Source organism: Centropristis striata, chromosome 17, assembly GCF_030273125.1.
Source record: "Centropristis striata isolate RG_2023a ecotype Rhode Island chromosome 17, C.striata_1.0, whole genome shotgun sequence".
In the NCBI taxonomy this organism is placed as follows: Eukaryota; Metazoa; Chordata; class Actinopteri; order Perciformes; family Serranidae; genus Centropristis; species Centropristis striata.
In genome coordinates, this window is record NC_081533.1 from 6,861,763 (window position 1) to 6,879,705 (window position 17,943).

General features: G+C 38.9%; 1 protein-coding gene and 1 non-coding gene across 3 annotated transcripts in view; one reads left to right on the plus strand and one right to left on the minus strand.

Annotated features, from left to right (window-relative positions):
• Positions 1–3,438: 3,438 nt before the first annotated feature.
• On the minus strand, positions 3,439–3,621 carry LOC131990237 (U2 spliceosomal RNA). The gene has a single exon (XR_009396043.1). It is a non-coding gene; the product is annotated as a U2 spliceosomal RNA (small nuclear RNA).
• A 3,238-nt stretch (positions 3,622–6,859) lies between these two features.
• ctc1 (CTS telomere maintenance complex component 1) overlaps positions 6,860–17,943 on the plus strand; it is a 70,086-nt gene continuing 59,002 nt past the window's right edge. For both annotated transcript variants that reach the window (XM_059354312.1, XM_059354313.1), the window contains exons 1-3: positions 6,860–6,979; positions 16,417–16,516; positions 16,625–16,697. In XM_059354312.1, coding sequence (XP_059210295.1) covers positions 6,929–6,979; positions 16,417–16,516; positions 16,625–16,697 — 224 coding nt within the window. In that variant the 5' untranslated portion in view covers positions 6,860–6,928. The remainder of the gene's footprint in view (positions 6,980–16,416; positions 16,517–16,624; positions 16,698–17,943) is intronic.

Below are 17,943 nucleotides of genomic sequence, written 5' to 3' on the forward strand. Positions count from 1 at the left end.
TGTTTGCCAAATGTCTTACTACTTTTTGTGACGACAATAATTTTGTGTTATCCACCAAATGCCTGCTACCTGAGAACAGCTTTACTTATATCAGTGAAGCATGGCATACCACGTCATGGCTGGACCACTGTATATGCACTGCAGACGCACATGAGTCTGTGAGCAACATAAGAATATGTTATGAAATGGCCACTTCTGACCATATTCCATTTCAACTGGTTTTAAATCTAGAGAATATTCCAGCACAATCTGACAATGTTTCCAATTAATTCACTGCCAAACTGGACTGGTTAAAGCTCACCGAAGAAAATGTACAGCAATATTCATCGCGTACAGATGAATTACTTCAGATTATCAAACTACCAATGGACTCCCTGCTGTGCAGGGATCCTAACTGTAGAAATGAGCAGCACAGGTCAGCTCTATGCGGCATGTATGATTTTATTATTGAAGCGCTAAATGAATCTAGTAAGTGTTTTTACTCCAACAAAAATAAGGTGCATAATCTTAAACCGGGCTGGAACGAGCATGTGTCAGAGCTTCACACGGCAGCTAGAGACGCCTTTAAAATGTGGTCACAAGCTGGAAGGCCGAAACATGGACCACTTTTTGCACAGAAAATGGCCACCAATGCGAAATTTAAATATGCTGTCTGTTTTATTAAAAAGAACGAAGACACAATGAGGGCTGATGCACTTGCTAGGAAGTTGTATAAATACAGTAGTACTGACTTCTGGCAGGAGATCAAAGTAATGAACAACAGTAAAGCCCCATTACCGTCTTCAATTGACGGAGTGTGTGGCTCGGACGACATTGCTGAACTTTGGTGGCAACATTACCATGATCTATTTAACTGTATAAAAAGTGACACCTTTCAAGTAGATGGAGTTGAATTCTCGGAGGATAATTTCATCACTCCTACGGAGATTGACAGTACAGTCATGGGTCTGGAGAACAACAAAACATGTGGTCTGGATCACATTACAGCTGAACATTTAAAATATGCCAGCCCTAGGATTGCTCCTCTTCTTTCAGTATGCCTTACTGGGTGTTTTTCCCACGGAATATTGCCTGCGTCCATGCTGTCTATCCTTTTAGTACCTGTTATTAAAGATAAAGCAGGAAAAATTAGCAGCAAGGATAACTATAGACCCATAGCACTGGCGAGTATGATGTCTAAGCTGCTAGAGAGGATTCTCCTGGACAGACTGGAAATGTATATACAGTCTGCTGATAACCAGTTTGGCTTTAAGCAAAAGCATGGCACAGATATGTGTATATTTGCTTTAAAGGAAATGGTGTCAAGCTATAGAAGTAGAGGGTCCACTGTGTTTTTGTGTTTTATTGATACCTCTAAAGCCTTCGACCGTATAAATCATTATAAATTATTTAATAAATTAAGCCAAAGGGGTGTGCCTAGGTACATTCTCAGGATTTTATTATTTTGGTACACTGAACAGACAATGAAGGTAAAGTGGGGAAACAGTATTTCTGCTCATTTTCACACCAGTAATGGAGTGAAACAAGGTGGAATTTTATCCCCATTTTTATTTAATGTTTATATGGATGATCTGAGCAGACAATTGAACCAATGTAAGACTGGATGTGTACTCGGTGACACTCTTGTCAATCACCTCATGTATGCAGATGACTTAGTCATCCTGTCTCCTTACAGTGCTGGCCTGCAAGAGCTATTAATGATTTGCTCCCAGTATGGTGTTGATTTTGATATTCAGTATAATGCCAAGAAGAGTGCCATCATGATTGTGCATAGCAAGGATGACAGGAAGTCAGTTTTTCCCAAGTTTACACTGTGTGACAACACATTGAATGTGAGCAGATGTTGTTACAGAGGATCTCACTGATGATCACGATATTTTTAGACAACGACGCAAGTTATATGCACAGGCTAATACTTTGATTCGTAAATTCCATCACTGCTCTTACAAAGTCAAAGTTACACTGTTCAAAGCATTTTGCACACCCATGTATACTGCACATTTGTGGTGCAACTACAAGGTGAACAGCATGCACAAACTGAAGGTGGCTTATAATGATGCTTTGCGATTACTGTTAAATAAGCCAAGATGGCACAGTGCAAGCCAGCTATTTGTTAGCCTGGGTGTGCCCACTTGTGAAGCGCTTTTACTGTATGTAATCTGATGTATAAATTTATGAGTCGCCTTGTACTGTCCGAAAATAGTGTGATCGTTGCTCTTACTAATCCTCAGGTTAGCTCCACCCGCCTCTCCTCAGTATATTGGAGACACTGGCGTAACAGTTTATTTTGGTCGGTCTGAAGATCATCTTTTTGTATTTTTTGGTTTCTGTCATATTTTTGTCTGCTGTGTAATTTATTTATTTGTATTGTTCCTGTTTTTAATATCTGTCTCCTATGGACCCTGAGTCTTGAATAAAAATTTGATTGATTTACCAAACTCCGCCTACAAATTTAATCCCATTGATTTCTGAGTTGGTCAATACCATTACAAGCCCTTTGGGAACATAACTTATCAACACCTTTACTGACCTTCGAATATGTGGGCGTGGCATGCCGGCAAAATATGGCATCTCGCCATAATACATCAGACTCTATAACTTGACCATACATTGTCCAATCTGTCCCAAATTTCCCACACCTGATGAGGGTCCAGCACTGACCACACCCACATGTCATTATTGACACACAAGCTGTATCCCAATGTCAAGGAAGGATGCTCAAATGGCTGGATTTGAAGGACACTACGTCATCGACATCCACCGAAGGACTGTCCCAATGTCGAGGATGCTCCGGAGGACAGAGTCCTTCTTCTGCCCAAATTCCAAGGATGCATGTTTGTATCCTGAATGCGCTCCGACTACCCATAAAGCATTGCGCACACCGGTCTACCGGGACATTTAAAAATGGCGATCGTAAAAATGGCGATCGTAAAAATGGCGATCGTAAAAACAGCGACGCCGGCGGCGCAATATGCATTTAAATAAGTATTTTCAGTTTACACTGAATGTTATCACATAACTTACAAAATGTGTGTTTAAAGTCAAGCAAAAACATATACATAAACAAATGCCAGAATATTAAGCTAAAGATAATAAACGTCATATTGACACATACCGTCTCAGTCGCTAAAGTTATTGTTAATTAATTTATATGCGTCCGATGATGATGTACTATGTGCAACTATGCCATTCAGAAAGGTATACATTTCTTTATTGTGTTTACAGGGACCGAAAGTCCGCTATTATCCGTTATTGTTATTTATATATAACTGTTATTGTACTGTACTGTAGAATAAAAAGATAAAAAAATCACAGAACATATTTCCATGATGAATTATCCTCCGCTGCTTTTATGAAACTAAGTAGCGGCCAAATTCAGCCAGGATCAGTTTAATATTCAGGTTTAATCCACTTTGTGGCTTTTACTTGATAAATCGTGGAGATTCAACCTTAAAGCATCTTCTTCCATTTATACAAATATGTGTCAGAGTGCTGATGACACATCCATGTCGTGAACTGATTTTGAAATTGCGGCGCTGAATTTATTTATGTATTAATTTATTTTTATTAAACTGATAAGAACAGATACTACACTTGATCTTAGCCAAAAGGCCGAGAGTGACGCTGAATTTAAGCAGGACGTCCAATTACGCAATGAGGCACAGCTGCACACTCCGAAGGCTGTCCCATTTATGCGTTACACCAGTAAAAGGAAGGACTCTGGCCTCGCCTCTGGAGGACCCGACTCCGAAGGAAGGATCCTACCAAGGAAGGATCCTTGACATTGGGATACAGCCACAGTCATAGTGCCCCCCGCTGACATCAGCATCACATTGTCAGAAGTATCAGGACTTTAAAAAGACGCAAACATGCAAAACAATACATCTTTTCCGCAGAAAGAATCAGTCTCATAAATGTATGACTTTTGTTGTCTTCCTCTAGCCTGGCTAACGCCATTCATTTTTCTGTAGAGGAGGCGTGGTTAACGATCCTCCAGAACCGTTTATTTGGCGCTAAGAATGTCTTTCATAAGCGTCTGTACGTAGCTCTTAGCCAATCGTATCAGTTATTACCAGATCACGTATGTAGAGTGACAGAAATGGATGTTTACATAGCTAGCCCTCTAGCATCTCTACTTCGAGACTAAAATGCTCAGTTGTGCTTCTGCAACGTTTTTCTGCAGCATGCTCTGCTCACAGTCTACCAGCAGTGTTGGTGTGTGTGTCTGTGAGAGAGTGATGCTTGCTGCTTTGCTTCTCCAGTTCTCGCTTTCTGCAAGATTATTTATTTTCAACCTTATTTCCCCCTCATGTCATTCAGCCACACACATCCACTGATTTTATGGGCAATAGATGAGCTGCTGTGGGTCTCTGGGCGTCTCCGCTGTCCCCAGGCTCGTAGCGAGATCACCGGCGTTAGAGCAGCGAGCGGTAGCGGAAAACTACAAAACTACAAGCTTCCATCTGTCGAGTAGTACACGTCACCGTCTTGCCGTCCCTCCCCGTTCTGTGATTGGATCCCTAAAACAGGGCTAAGAAACCGCCCTCGTTTCCAGACTGGATGGAGGTTCGAAATGAAATTCAAGCGTGCAAGGCAGTATGGGTATACCCAGGCTAGTCTTCCTCAGTGTGGCCCTAAAACTCGGTCGTATAAAATACACATCCCATATAAATATATATATATATATACAAAGTGTAAAATTATGTTCCTTTATTGAATAAGGATAAATCAAAACAGGTAAACCATCAGCTCCTTTCAAAACTGAAGTCACAGTGACTCTACAAGATAGAAAGGACAGAATCAAAGTATATTATACAACACAAGGATAAATACACATTCAAAGGTCTGTATATAATACTATAATATATAATACAGTGCATGTCTGCACACTGAAATAAATGCAGGACAAATCCATACACATCAAATGAACAGACGAATGATGCAGTAGCCTGCCTGCAAGCTTCTATACACACAGTATACAGCACAATCATCATAAGAGGTCAAATCAATTTAAATAAAAAAAACACACAAATTCCTCTGCCACTGCAGGACATATTTAACTTAAATTTAAATCATGCATATTAACTAAAATAATTTAACACATATTGGTCCCACACCATCCGACCACTGTCGTCATCTGGGAAGATTGCAGGATTGTCCCAGTCCATGGCTGGGGGCCCTCTGGGGGCCCTCTCCTTCTTCAGGCAGGCCACATTGTGGAGGACAGTGAAGACACTGAAAGCGTGCCTTCAGGAGGTCAAAGGTCATCTCATCTCTGGGCCTGGTCCTGGCATGGGCATGGTTGTAGGCCTGCTGTGCTTCCTGGGTCTGTGAATGGTGTCAGGAGAAAAGGCTGGCAGGCAGATCCCCTGTTTCCTAGCAACACACCAGAGAATTCACCTGTCAACACAAAATCTCATCATTACAACCTCAAACAGAGTGACATTCTTGACACAGCCATGATGTAAAAAGTGGTTATTAATGGTTGTGTGGCTCACCTTGTGATAGGCGCTGACAGATTCCAGAGGTCCCAAAGACTCTGGAGTCATGGACTGAGCCAGGCCATTCTGCCACAACATTGTTGATCAGCATAGCAGACCATCTGAAAGCATAAGATGAGGACTATTAAACCAATCAATGACAATATCAAAAAGTTATGTTCACCTGACCATTAATGCTGTTAAATGATTTCCTATTCACAAAATCCACCTCATGGGCCCCTGGGGGGGATTTTATGCTGAGGTGTGTGCAGTCCAGTGCACCAGTGACATTGGGGAAACCTGTAATACAAAGTAATGAGTATCCTACTATGACTGGTAACAGTTGTCCTGTCATTTGTAGATTTTCTCACCTGCAATCCTATAGAACTCCTCTTTGATGTCACAGAGTCTTCTGTGGCCAGGGAAGGACACTGTAATGAATTATTCTGTAGTAATTTCATTTTGCTTAATATATTTTATAAAATGTATTAAATATAAATGCATCCTTGATTTTGAGGCATTTGTTTAAGTAACTTCAATATAAAAATGTTTGAGATAGAATCTACTTATTTTGATCACATTAAATATAATCTTTATGTGTATGTAATTCTAAATCAAGAGAATTTTGAATGAATCCAACACAATAGAATTAGTCCGTTTTTAATTGACAGGAACTTCCTGTAAAGTTGTTATTAACTCAACTTGTAATGTAGTTAGATTTAATTAATAATATTGCGTGCAATCTGTTGCCTCAATTTTATTGAGTAGCTATTGTTTAACCTTTTTTACAGATGAAGACACATACACCCTAAATATAAGAAAAGAGAAAATGTATATATTCCAAAAGGAAATCCAATAAAGTCAGTGAGTGACCGTGGGTCCTTTGAAAGGCGCTATATAAATTAAAGTTGTTATTACTATTATTTGCTCATCTATTTATCAAAGAATAATACAGTCTGGTGGAGTTATATTTACACAATTTCAGTCATATCTGCCGTCCATTTCAATTAAAAATTAAACTAATTCATAATCAGAGTACAACTACGTTTTTGGAGATGTTAATTAACTATTTGGATTGTAATTGTGATGTTTCAGCGGAGCGGTGAGTGTGTAGTTGTGCACTACTTACGCATTCAGACGGTCAGCAATACTTTGCCACGCGTTTTCTCTTTGCTTTACCACTGTGGCGGTGTTTCCTTACTTTTTAATTATGTGTTTCACCTCCTCGTATGACTCCATCCGGATGCAACGGGCCCCTGGACGGCATGCCATGACTGTTATGGGATAAACAGCCAGTTGCACTGAATGTCCGCTGGGTGGCGCCTGAAACAAGCAGCGCTGCAGACGGCTGTGAGCCTGAGCGGACACCGTAGAGAAGCAGGAAGAAGATTTGAAGGTTTCTGCGGGCTGCTGGGCATGTTTTTATATTTAATAAGTCATAAAGTGTCATGGAGCTCCTGCAGCGGCTCCTGGATCAGTTCAGCCCCAGCGGGGAAGCGGTCAGTAACTCCGATCACCAGACTCCTCTTAGAAATGAGCTGATTTAATGATGTTTATGTTCTGAGCGGCGTAAGAAACACCAGAGAAGAAACAAACAGTTTAATAATAATGTTACTCATGTCTCCTGTTAAGGGGTCATTCTCAAACTACAGTCAAATTTGGTCTGGAAATTTTTAAGAAAATCTAACGCATGTCTTTGGTCATATATTGGTATGTTTTACTTTTCCATAATGTGTAGAAACACTTTCTGATAGTGGTCGTAATAAAATTAATTTAAATATTTTATTCCGACATTCAGAGGGAATCATCATTTCCATCACACCATAAAAAGGGTGTTTTTCAAACAAAATGACTAACATAACCCATGTTTTCAAAACATTAAATGAAATTCCACACTAGATATAGCCAAATATATAACTGTATTTATTTTAAGCATTTTATAGATACTAATTTCCCATTGCTTAGATGACAGATACCCTTTAACTGTTTTACTGGTATCTTTTAGTCAAGTTCTTACATGGCACAATCATGAGTTGCCAATCCCACAAATGAATTGTAACCATAACTGCATATTCTTTTAAACTCATAAATATTATTAGTGTGACTGTCTTATTATTTTAATTATTTTTAATTATTCTTATTTAATTTTATGTAAAAATTAGGGCCGGGACTTGATTAACAAAATTAATGGAATTAATTAGAGGCTTTGTAATTAATTAATTGAAATTAATTGCATTTTAATCGCATATAAATATTTCACCTGAGAACAGTGAGAAGTTATTTTTTTCACATGGATTTTTAGTATACCATTGAATAATGACTGAATACATAAGCTATATGTATAAAATATTGTTTATTTTTGTTCAAGTCCAACAGACCAGTGCAATTTTTGCCATTAAGTGTAGCAATAGCACATTTAGAAATATAGTACATTTCAGAAATTCAGGTAGCCTATAGGTAGGTAGACCTTCTGTAAACTATAATGCTTTGTTTTTTTAAGTAAAACATAATACTTTCAAGTACATTCAGAACATTGGAAACCCTGACTATTAGAAAATATCTCTCTGTTGCTTCAGAGGCCATAACAGACTTTGTTGATTTACCAACAGCTGGTTTAAAAAAATCAAATTAATTTCAGTCCAACTTTCTCAATAACCTTGGCCAAAACAATAAAGAGTTCAACATAAAGTGCCAGTTGCACTAACAAAATGTCCCATCATCCACGGGGCCAACCAAAGCGCTCTCATCAGCTTCTTCCTTCATGTTCACTGTGGTTTGTTGTTGTCTGAATTCATCAACGCTAGTTGTTGCTCCAGTATAATCGGTCTGCCTGAAACTCATCCAGTGAGAAACGTTCCGCGGTGCAAAAATAAGTGCGATTAAAATACGTCAATTTTTTTAACGTGTTAATTTTTGTTTAATTAATTAATCTTAATTAACGCGTTAAAGTCCCGGCCCTAGTGAAAATATGGGTTGTGATGGAGATGACACTGTGTGATGGAGATGACACTGTGTGGTGGAAAACAGCATGTGTTGGAAATGACATGTGACACAGAGCATTGTTGAACAATGTTCACTTTTATTATTGGGGGGATGCAATGGCGGCAGGTAGCAGCAGAGTGGCAGGTGCTGCTGTTTCACCTTTCCCAAAACTAACTGGGAGTACGCCTGATTTTCAAACTTCACGTGGGAGCTGGGCGTCTTGGCGATCACATTACTCTCATGTCAAAACTAAGGAGTTTTCCCGCCTGATCATCCCCGTCCTGTTCCTGACTATCCTCACAGTTTCACAATTGTGGGGGAACTGGTGCACCGCTTGTAAACACTCGTCTCCGCTGACCTACTCTCCAGGAAACTGCGCTGTTAGCCTACCGCTTGATTCATGGAGCCAATACATCATCTACTCCAAAGTTTTGGATGATGGGCGAGTGCGAGTTCAGCAATTACAGCGTGAACAGAGCAATAATGGGTGCAAAACGTCTCAGTCATCAAGAAAACGGAGCATCTCCTTGGTTTTCTGCGCGATTCTCTTGTTATGTGGTGATGTCTAAATCCCGGACCTGTGTGCATACTGTGGAACCCGAATACAAAACCGAAAGGAATCTTTGGTGGACATTTAAACATACGTAGCATCATATCAAAGACTGAACAACTTGAACACTTATTAACAGACTCAAATATTGATTACCTGTGCCTTTCTGAAACTAGGTTGACACCTACAACTCCTCCATCTGTTTTTAATGTCCATGGATATAAAGTGTATAGACGTGATAGAATTAAAGGAAAAGGGGGCAGGGTTTGATTTATGTAAAAGACGCTCTGCAAAGCGAGCAAATTAACATACCTGCAAGCAACCTGGAATGTGTAGGGGTAAAAATAATACTATCCCCTCAAATGTCTTTTGCTGTTTTTGCTGTTTATCGACCTCCTGCTGCTACAAATGACTTTTTTGATTGTATAGCTGATGTCCTCAAACAGTATGCAGGGAGTGAAATGATAGTTATGGGAGATTTTAATTTAAACTGGTTTGATAAAGCACGTAGGAAAAAGCTCAAGGACATTATTAAAAATGTTCAGATGACACAAATGATTAGTAAACCCACAAGAATAACAAAATCTTCTCAAACACTACTAGACCTCATCTTTGCAAATAAACCAGAAAGAATGACCAAAACCTACAACCTGATTACTGGTCTGTCAGATCATAATCTTAGGCTGGCCGCTAGAAAGCTGACCAAATCACGTTATAGGAATCAACACACTATGAAAAATAATCCCAATATGTCTTTCATCCCTAAAAAAGACTCGGCACTCATTAGAAAAGAAATAAAAGAAACAAGATGGAGTGAAATTTCTGATAACAAATCCTGCGAACAAGCAAGCAACGATCTAATGCTTGCTTTTAAGGATATTGTATTGAGATATACAAAAACAAGGTCTAAGAAACAAAACACATAACACAACCTGCCTTGGTTTGATAGTCATCTATGGGACATAATGAAAAAGAGAGATACCGCTCTAAAAAAGTTTTTAAAGTCAAGATTAAACACTGATCATCTAATTTTTAAAAGTTTAAGAAACAAGGTTACACAACAACTTAGAAAGGCCAGGACAACTTTTTTTCTGGATCTTATCAGGGATGCCAAAGGGAACAGTAAAAAATTATGGAATAGCATCGATAAATTACTTGGGAAGGAAAAACACACATATGAGAATATTCAACTCAAGGTAAATGGCTCCATCCTAAATGACAGCAATGCTATTGCTATTCATTTTAATGATTATTTTTTAAATTCTGTGCAGCAACTTAGTCAGACGTTTCCGGCAATAGACCCTCCGCAACCATTTACTTGTGAAGGGCCTGTATTTGACCTGAACACATTAAATGAGGCAAAAGTAGATACAATTTTATCAAACTTGTCAAACAGCAAGGCCAAGGATATACACTGCCTGGATACTGCATTTTTAAAGTTACATAAAGAGTCCGTCATTTCATCACTAACTACAATAATAAACAAATCTATAAATGAAGGCATCTTTCCCAGTACTTTTAAAACAGCTATAGTAACTCCAGTCTATAAATCTGGTGACACTCAGGAGGTCAGTAACTACCGCCCCATTAGTATACTCCCAGCAGCCTCAAAGGTCTTGGAAAAGGCAGTGGCAGAACAACTCACTGCCCACCTTGAATCCAAGGCACTTTTACATCCTCTGCAGTTTGGATTCAAGAAAAAACACTCCACTGACATGGCCTGCTGCTACTTCCTTGAGGACATTAAAACCAACTTAGACCAAGGAGGAGTGGTTGGTGCTGTCTTTCTAGACCTGCGCAAGGCCTTTGATACTGTCAATCATAACAAATTGTTTCACAAACTTGGTAATTATAATCTTTCATCACACACTCAAAATTGGATCAAATCATACCTGAGTGACCATTGCCAGTGTGTGCGTGTAAACGATACACTCCTTCCACTTAAAGCCTGCACACTGGGTGTACCGCAAGGATCAATCTTGGGGCCATTACTTTTTAGCATCTATATAAATGACCTGCCCTCCATGTGTGATGATGTCAGCATAATAATGTATGCAGACGACACTGTCATATACACTCATGGTAAGAGCGCTACAGAGGTTGCCAAAACATTAACAAAGGCAATGCAAAAGGTTGCTCTCTGGTTACATAACTCTTGCCTTACCCTAAACTTAGAAAAAACTGTAACCATGTTTTTCTCCAACAGGCTAACACTGAAAGAATGCCCAGACGTCTCAGTAAATGGGCAAACAATTAACAATGTAGATAAATTTAAATACTTGGGTGTTACCCTTGACCCAACTCTTAGCTTTAAAAACCATGTTAAAAAACTGAGAAACACAATCAAATTTAACCTAGCTAACTTCAGATACATAAGAAATTCACACACAATAGAGGCTTCCAGTATCTGAATGCTATGATTATACCACATTTTTTATATTGTATTACAAGTTGGTCTCAGTCAAACAAAACTATACTAAAACCACTTGAATCACTATACAAAAATGCCTTCAAAATCCATGATAAAAAGCCATGGTGCTACTACCACTGTCATATACTCAATAAATATGAAATTTTAAACTTTAACTTTAAATCTGATAAAGCACTCAAATGTCTGCTTACTTTTTAAAATGATTCACAATGCTGCAGCTCCCCCCTTGAAAAAATATATTACACTCTGTTCTGAGAAGTCAATAAGAACAACAAGATCTGTTACAAGGGGGGAGTGTAGTGTACCCCAACGCAAAACTGTATTTGGGAAGTCATCATTTTCTTGCATTGCCATGACTCAATGGAATACTTTGCCAACTGACATTATTTGTTGTAGGAGTTACCATGCCTTCTCACATCTTGCTAAGCGTTGGCTACTGTCAAGACAAGAGTGTACACATTTATGAATTGTGTGTGTGTCTGTGTGTGTGTTGGGAGGCAGTCTGTCCTGTCCTGTTGAACCTTGCTTCAATGTTGCTATTTATCTATTTTATATATTGTCTCTTATTGTTCCATCAACCTGCCCAGGGACTACAGGTGGAAAATAGCAATCTGCTAGAACCTGGCACAATGCATATTCTCTTGTTGTACAAGATTAATGTTTTATTGTGCGCTGTCCCTGTTTGAAATAAATAAATTACAATTACAATTACAATCCTTGACACAAAGTAACATCAATTTAGAAACATAGCAATTTTAAAACTTAGAACTATACTATTTAATCAGATGGTAAAAAAAAATGCTCCTTCCATGCTCTCTATGTGCTGAAACTTACAAGCAAATAGCAAAAGTTGGACAAACTGCAAAACAAAGCCAGTTCATGATTGCTTTTTTAAAATGACATATATATATATATTCAAAATTGAAACTAAAATTTCATTTATCTTTTTTAAGCTGAGCTGTGGTGATAGGTATGCTTGTGGATGCAGGAGTCTCAGTATCACCTGTTACTTCCATGTCTACTGACTGGGGACCAAAACATCTGCAAAGCTGGGGTTCCAAGCAAAAGCAGCTTAGAATTTTTAAATGATGTCCCTCAGTCTGCAAGCCATCAGAAAGGAGACTGTCCATTACCTCAATCTCCTTCAAAGTGACATACATGAGCTTCACAGTAGACCCTTCCATTTGGAAGATCAATGCCATGAGCCACTATTGAGTCAGCCTGCCGTTTAACAGCTGCACCAATCCCATCAGCTTGGCCTTTTCCATGTCCAGCCTCCAGGAAGTCCCATGTGATCCCTTTGAAACCAATCTGAAAGGGAATTTTGCTCAAGAAAAATAAGTTTATCTTGGACCTGTACTGGGTGGTTGGCCCATCACTGATGACATACAGTGTGGTTGCTAGTGGGTTCAGTGCTTTGAGGTAGGGAAGCACTGTGTTGAGATGAGCCCAGATAGCTGATGGGTCGTGGCGCAATGCTAAGTGGAGATGGTCCGATCAGGTTTTTTGGGACACATACCGATCACCTAAAGCCTCACCGATCGGATTACCGATCAGAACTGATCGATCACGTGGGACGATATTAATATTAATATTTTACTCTTTTTGTCCCCCCCATCAATTCATCCACTCATGCACAGGCCTATAGTCTCTCATTTATGTTGACCTTGTAATCATTTATTTACTAGATGCTACTAGATTACCTAGATTGACCTTTGTTTATTGCATAGCAGTAACTTTAATATTCCTTCATAGCAGCAGTGGCACTGTGGAAAACAATATGCCAACATGGCCTCTATAGGGCAGTCAAGAACAGGCAAGAGCTTCATGATGAAAGTTCACTCATTTATTCATACTATCCATTTTAAATGGCTGTATTGTTGCATATATCATATAAAATACAATTCAAATAAAAATTGAGCCTATTTAACAGGCCAAACAAACATCATAATAATGGAAGTCTGAACATTGGTGGCATTATTGCACATTGTTACACAGTACAGTGTAACATATTATTATTGCTCACTCTCACACTAACATTTCTCTAAATGTCTAAACGCTTGCATAAATTGCCGCGAGCGTGTGTGACATCGGACTCACTTAGATAAAGTTCCGTATGGCAGACATGTTGTGGGTGTGTGTAGGTGCATGCAGGCTGCGTGACCACAACACAACACTTCTTCTTCTTCGTTTTAAAGCGGCATCGTTTCGGCACACTACCGCCACCTTTGGATCCGGAATGTATATCACACCATAACAAACACTTGTAAAGCACATGTACGTATAATGTGATAAGTGATTTTAACCTTTGATCAGATTTTTCGATCGATCGTTTTTTGTCATTTTGTGTCTTTCTTGGTCATTTTGTGTCTTTTTGGTCATTTTGTGTCTTTCTTGATCATTTTGTGTCTTTCTTGGTCATTTTGTGCCTTCTTGGTCATTTTGTGTCTTTTCTGGTCATTTTGTGTCTTTTTTTAGTCATTTTGTGGTCAATTTGATTCTTTCTTGGGTAATTTTGTGTCTTTTCTGACAAATCCCAAAGTAGCAAGTTATTACTTTCCAAGGAGTCTCTGGCTTGAAGCTGACTGTTACACACTCATGAGGTCAGAATGGACCTTTAAATTTATAGCAAAGGACTTAGATTAAAAGTAACAGTAAAATCAAAAAATATATATAAATGCACAGACAGAGAGATGTTTTGGTTTAGTTGCTTCATTATTTGTCCAAAATTCGTATCAACTGAGTTTATATGATCTGAACTGTGAGATTGTGTTCAGTGAGCGGGGGTCACAGACAACATGCATGTTAAATTGGGGGTCGCGACTCAAAAAGGTTGAGAACTACTGCATTAGAACATTGAGATTGGTACTTTTCATCACTTTGTGATAAAACAGTTTCTTTGCCATGAACTGGAGGTTTGCATGTATTTTTCAAAGGCATGTTTCTCTCTTTCAGAATGCTCCATTCTAAACTTGTGGTGAAGTATTCTCATGGACTCAAGCAGGAAGCGTTTTTGCATTCTATTCTTGCTCTTTGTAATTGTCTCCTTCTTCCCCGTTGTTATGCTACTGTTGTCATCTCGCTCCAGAAAAGATGTAATCTTTTCCTCCACTTCTTTGCTGATTCTGTTACTTTGAATTTTTCGGGTGTACTGGAGTTTGGTGGCCCTTGTCACATTTGTTTTCATCAGATCAGAATCCAAACTCCTTTTTCGCAAAGCAGAGCAGGCGGTATTTCTTCAGAAGCTTACCAGCGACAACTTTGGAGAGGACTTGCCTATCTCTAGCAGTGTGCATGTTTTGATATTTCTTTTTTATCTGTGAAATAATTGTGTTCTGAAACAGGAGAGTTCTTCTCAAATCCTTTGTTCTTTGTATCTGTTGTTTGGTTTTGAGTTCCGGGGAACTGGCCATTTCCATTTTTTTCTTAAGTCGGTCACATCTTTCTTGTATTTTTCCATCTTCCGTAAAGCAACTTCAAGTTTTGAAGTAGTTGCATAAAGATCTCTGTAGACCTTTGCCCTTGTCTTTGCAACCTTTTTCCTCCCTCTCATCTGTGGACAATTTTTAGGTGCAAGGCAGGCGGTTGAGGTGTTTCAGGTGGTTCAGTGGAGCTGGAGTTGCCTGGGGAGACATATTCTGGGCCAACATCAATGTCTTCAGGTGACTGTGGTGGTGTTGTTGCAGCCATAAAAGATTCAGCTTCAGCCAGTCTTTTCAACTTTTTGCGTCTGTTTTGTTGAGAAGTTCTCCGTTGTCTTCTTACTTTTCTTTTCTCTCTGTGTGTCAATTCTTCAAAAATCTCAGATTTGACAACACCTTGTTTTTTGTTTTTTTTCAGGTATCTTTCTCTGTCTTTTCGGAGAAACTCTTGGTATATAACTGGATCTGATTTAATTCTTCCTCTGCTGTGGTCCTGCGTGCCAACAAAAGAAAAGATGTGTCATATTTAAATATTTATTCTTTAGTCTGTGTGTACACATAATATGAATTAGTTGATGAAAGGTACAACAGTATTTTAAATAATATAAGCCAAATAAATGCAATCGTAACAATGGCATTGTCATTTCCATCACAACATGTCTTTTCCATCACAATAAACAAAGTGATGGGAATTACTGTGGTGGAAATGACAGAGTGTGACATTTTCTTTAAAATGACAGTGTGTGACATTTTCTATAAAATCTCATGATATATTAGCATGCTAATCTCTGTTTTAGAGTTAGCATTAAACATACTCAAAAAACACACTATAAAATGCTATTTTTCTGAATATTTGTACATTCAAAGGAAATATGAGCTGTTTGGAAATGACGACCAATAAACCAGTGACCCCCTAGGGACAGGTTTTTTTTTAATTTTTATTAAAAATACATAAAATATTAATATTTCTTACAAACACATGACACACAGCTTCCCGGGCGCAGTAATGTGCTGCCCACTGCTCCTTGCATGGTGTGTTCACTTGTGTGTAAAAAAGGATGGGTTAAATGCAGAGGTTGAATTTCCCCATTGTGGGATTAATAAAGTAAACTTCTTCTTCATTTCATTAAAATAAACAATTCATGTGTCATTTGTCCATAAAGGTACAATCAAATCAAAAGTGAATTCAATATTATGAGGGATTGAATGTCCAAAATCTGGCCCAGGGACGAAGGACATATAGCAAAAACTAGTCATACAAAACCATATTTTATATAATAAAAATAATAGTTGAGCTGTCATTTATTTTTTGTACGTTATAAATAAATAAAATAAATAAAAAAAAGAGAAATGTGTTTTTGTTTTCCTAATTTCTGCTTGGGACTCAAATGTTTCAATAGTTGGAAAATCACCCATCGGCTCACATGAGCTGCAGTGGACGCTGAGCGCTGCAGAGTCACAGCGCCTCAAACAGAAGTGATCAGTTCATGGATCAGCCGCTGACGGTTTGTGGATGAAGTTCTGCATTAATAACTTGTTGTGTTCCTGCAGGAGTCCACGTGGCTGGAGGAGATGTGCAACTTCGTCTCTGAGCAGCTGGCTCCGCTCCTCTCTGGCCCCGCCCCCTTTGCTGCTGACGACCTGCTGACAGGTGAGTCCGCCAATCAATTCCCAGAGTGTCTCACCTGAATAAACATTAACAAACTGAGAGTTAGTGTTTCCAATAACGGATCAATAATGGATCAGGTGTGTGTTTCAGGTGTGTGCGTGTGTTTGGTGAAGAAGATCCAGGAGAGCAGGCCGCTCACACACACCTTACCTGTCAGCTACAGGTAACCTGCCTCGTTAACATTATTGTTATTAGGGCCACCGGGCAATCGCACAAGGCACTATTGTTATAAGCGCGCACACTCCTCTCACATGCATACACATGCTTCAAACACACAGACACACACACACACACACACATAGAGGTAACTTTACGTGATTTTAATTACACACACACACATATACACACACACACACACAGACACAGGTAACTTTATGCAAAAAAATGTTTGCATTGAAATGAATGGGACAGCTGAAAAAAAATGAACGAAAAAGAACAATAATTGGAGATTTTTAAACGTCTACTTCTCCGGCATAATTTCACCTAGAGACTCCATTTAAACTTTAAACAGACACAAGTCTTGTGTATCGGTGTACTAATCCACGTTTCGATAGGTCATATAGTTTTTTATCAATCCCTGTTCAATGACCATGATCATTTTTGGAGAAATTCTGAGATTATAATGGGTGTGTATTGCATGGAATGTTCGTGTCACAGTGTGTGACATCATTGCCAGAGTGTAGAGGGAGAGAAAAAATTGTCAAAAAATACATTTGAAAACTGCGCTCCAGGCCGTAAATTCCACTCTACAGAAATAATTTATACATAGAAATGTAGGAAAATTTGTCTTCTCCCTCACAATCCTCTGGTAAAGCTGTCAGAGTTATAGTTTGGGCGTAGGACGCACAGATGCGCCACCAACACACACCAACAGCCTCTTTGGCTCCCATATTAAAAACGCACGAAGATTTCGGAAAAAGGGAGATGTAACAGTTTTTTTAGATTGCTCTAACAAAGCTCTTTTTTAATTTTTCTTTAAAAAAACAAACATATGTAGACGTTCAGGAAGAACTCAGGAGGCTCAAAGTGAAGTCGGATCAATGATAGGTATTATGGTTTTGCCAAAAATGCTTTCTGTTCGAGGCCAAAAATTCCACCTGTCAATGTTCCGGGACATTAACAGGTGCCAGTTAATTCTGTTGATTGGTTTGATCTGATTGCCTTTGATCTTTGATGTGATTACAGTTACAGATACGCACACACGCACACACATGGGCGTAAGCACGCACACTCCTCACACATGCACACACATGCTTCAAACACACACGCACACACACACATACACACACAAACATACACACACAGGTAACATGCGCGTAAGCACGCACACTCCTCACACATGCATACACATGCTTCAAACGCGCATGCACACACGCACACACACACACACACATTAACTTTATGTGATT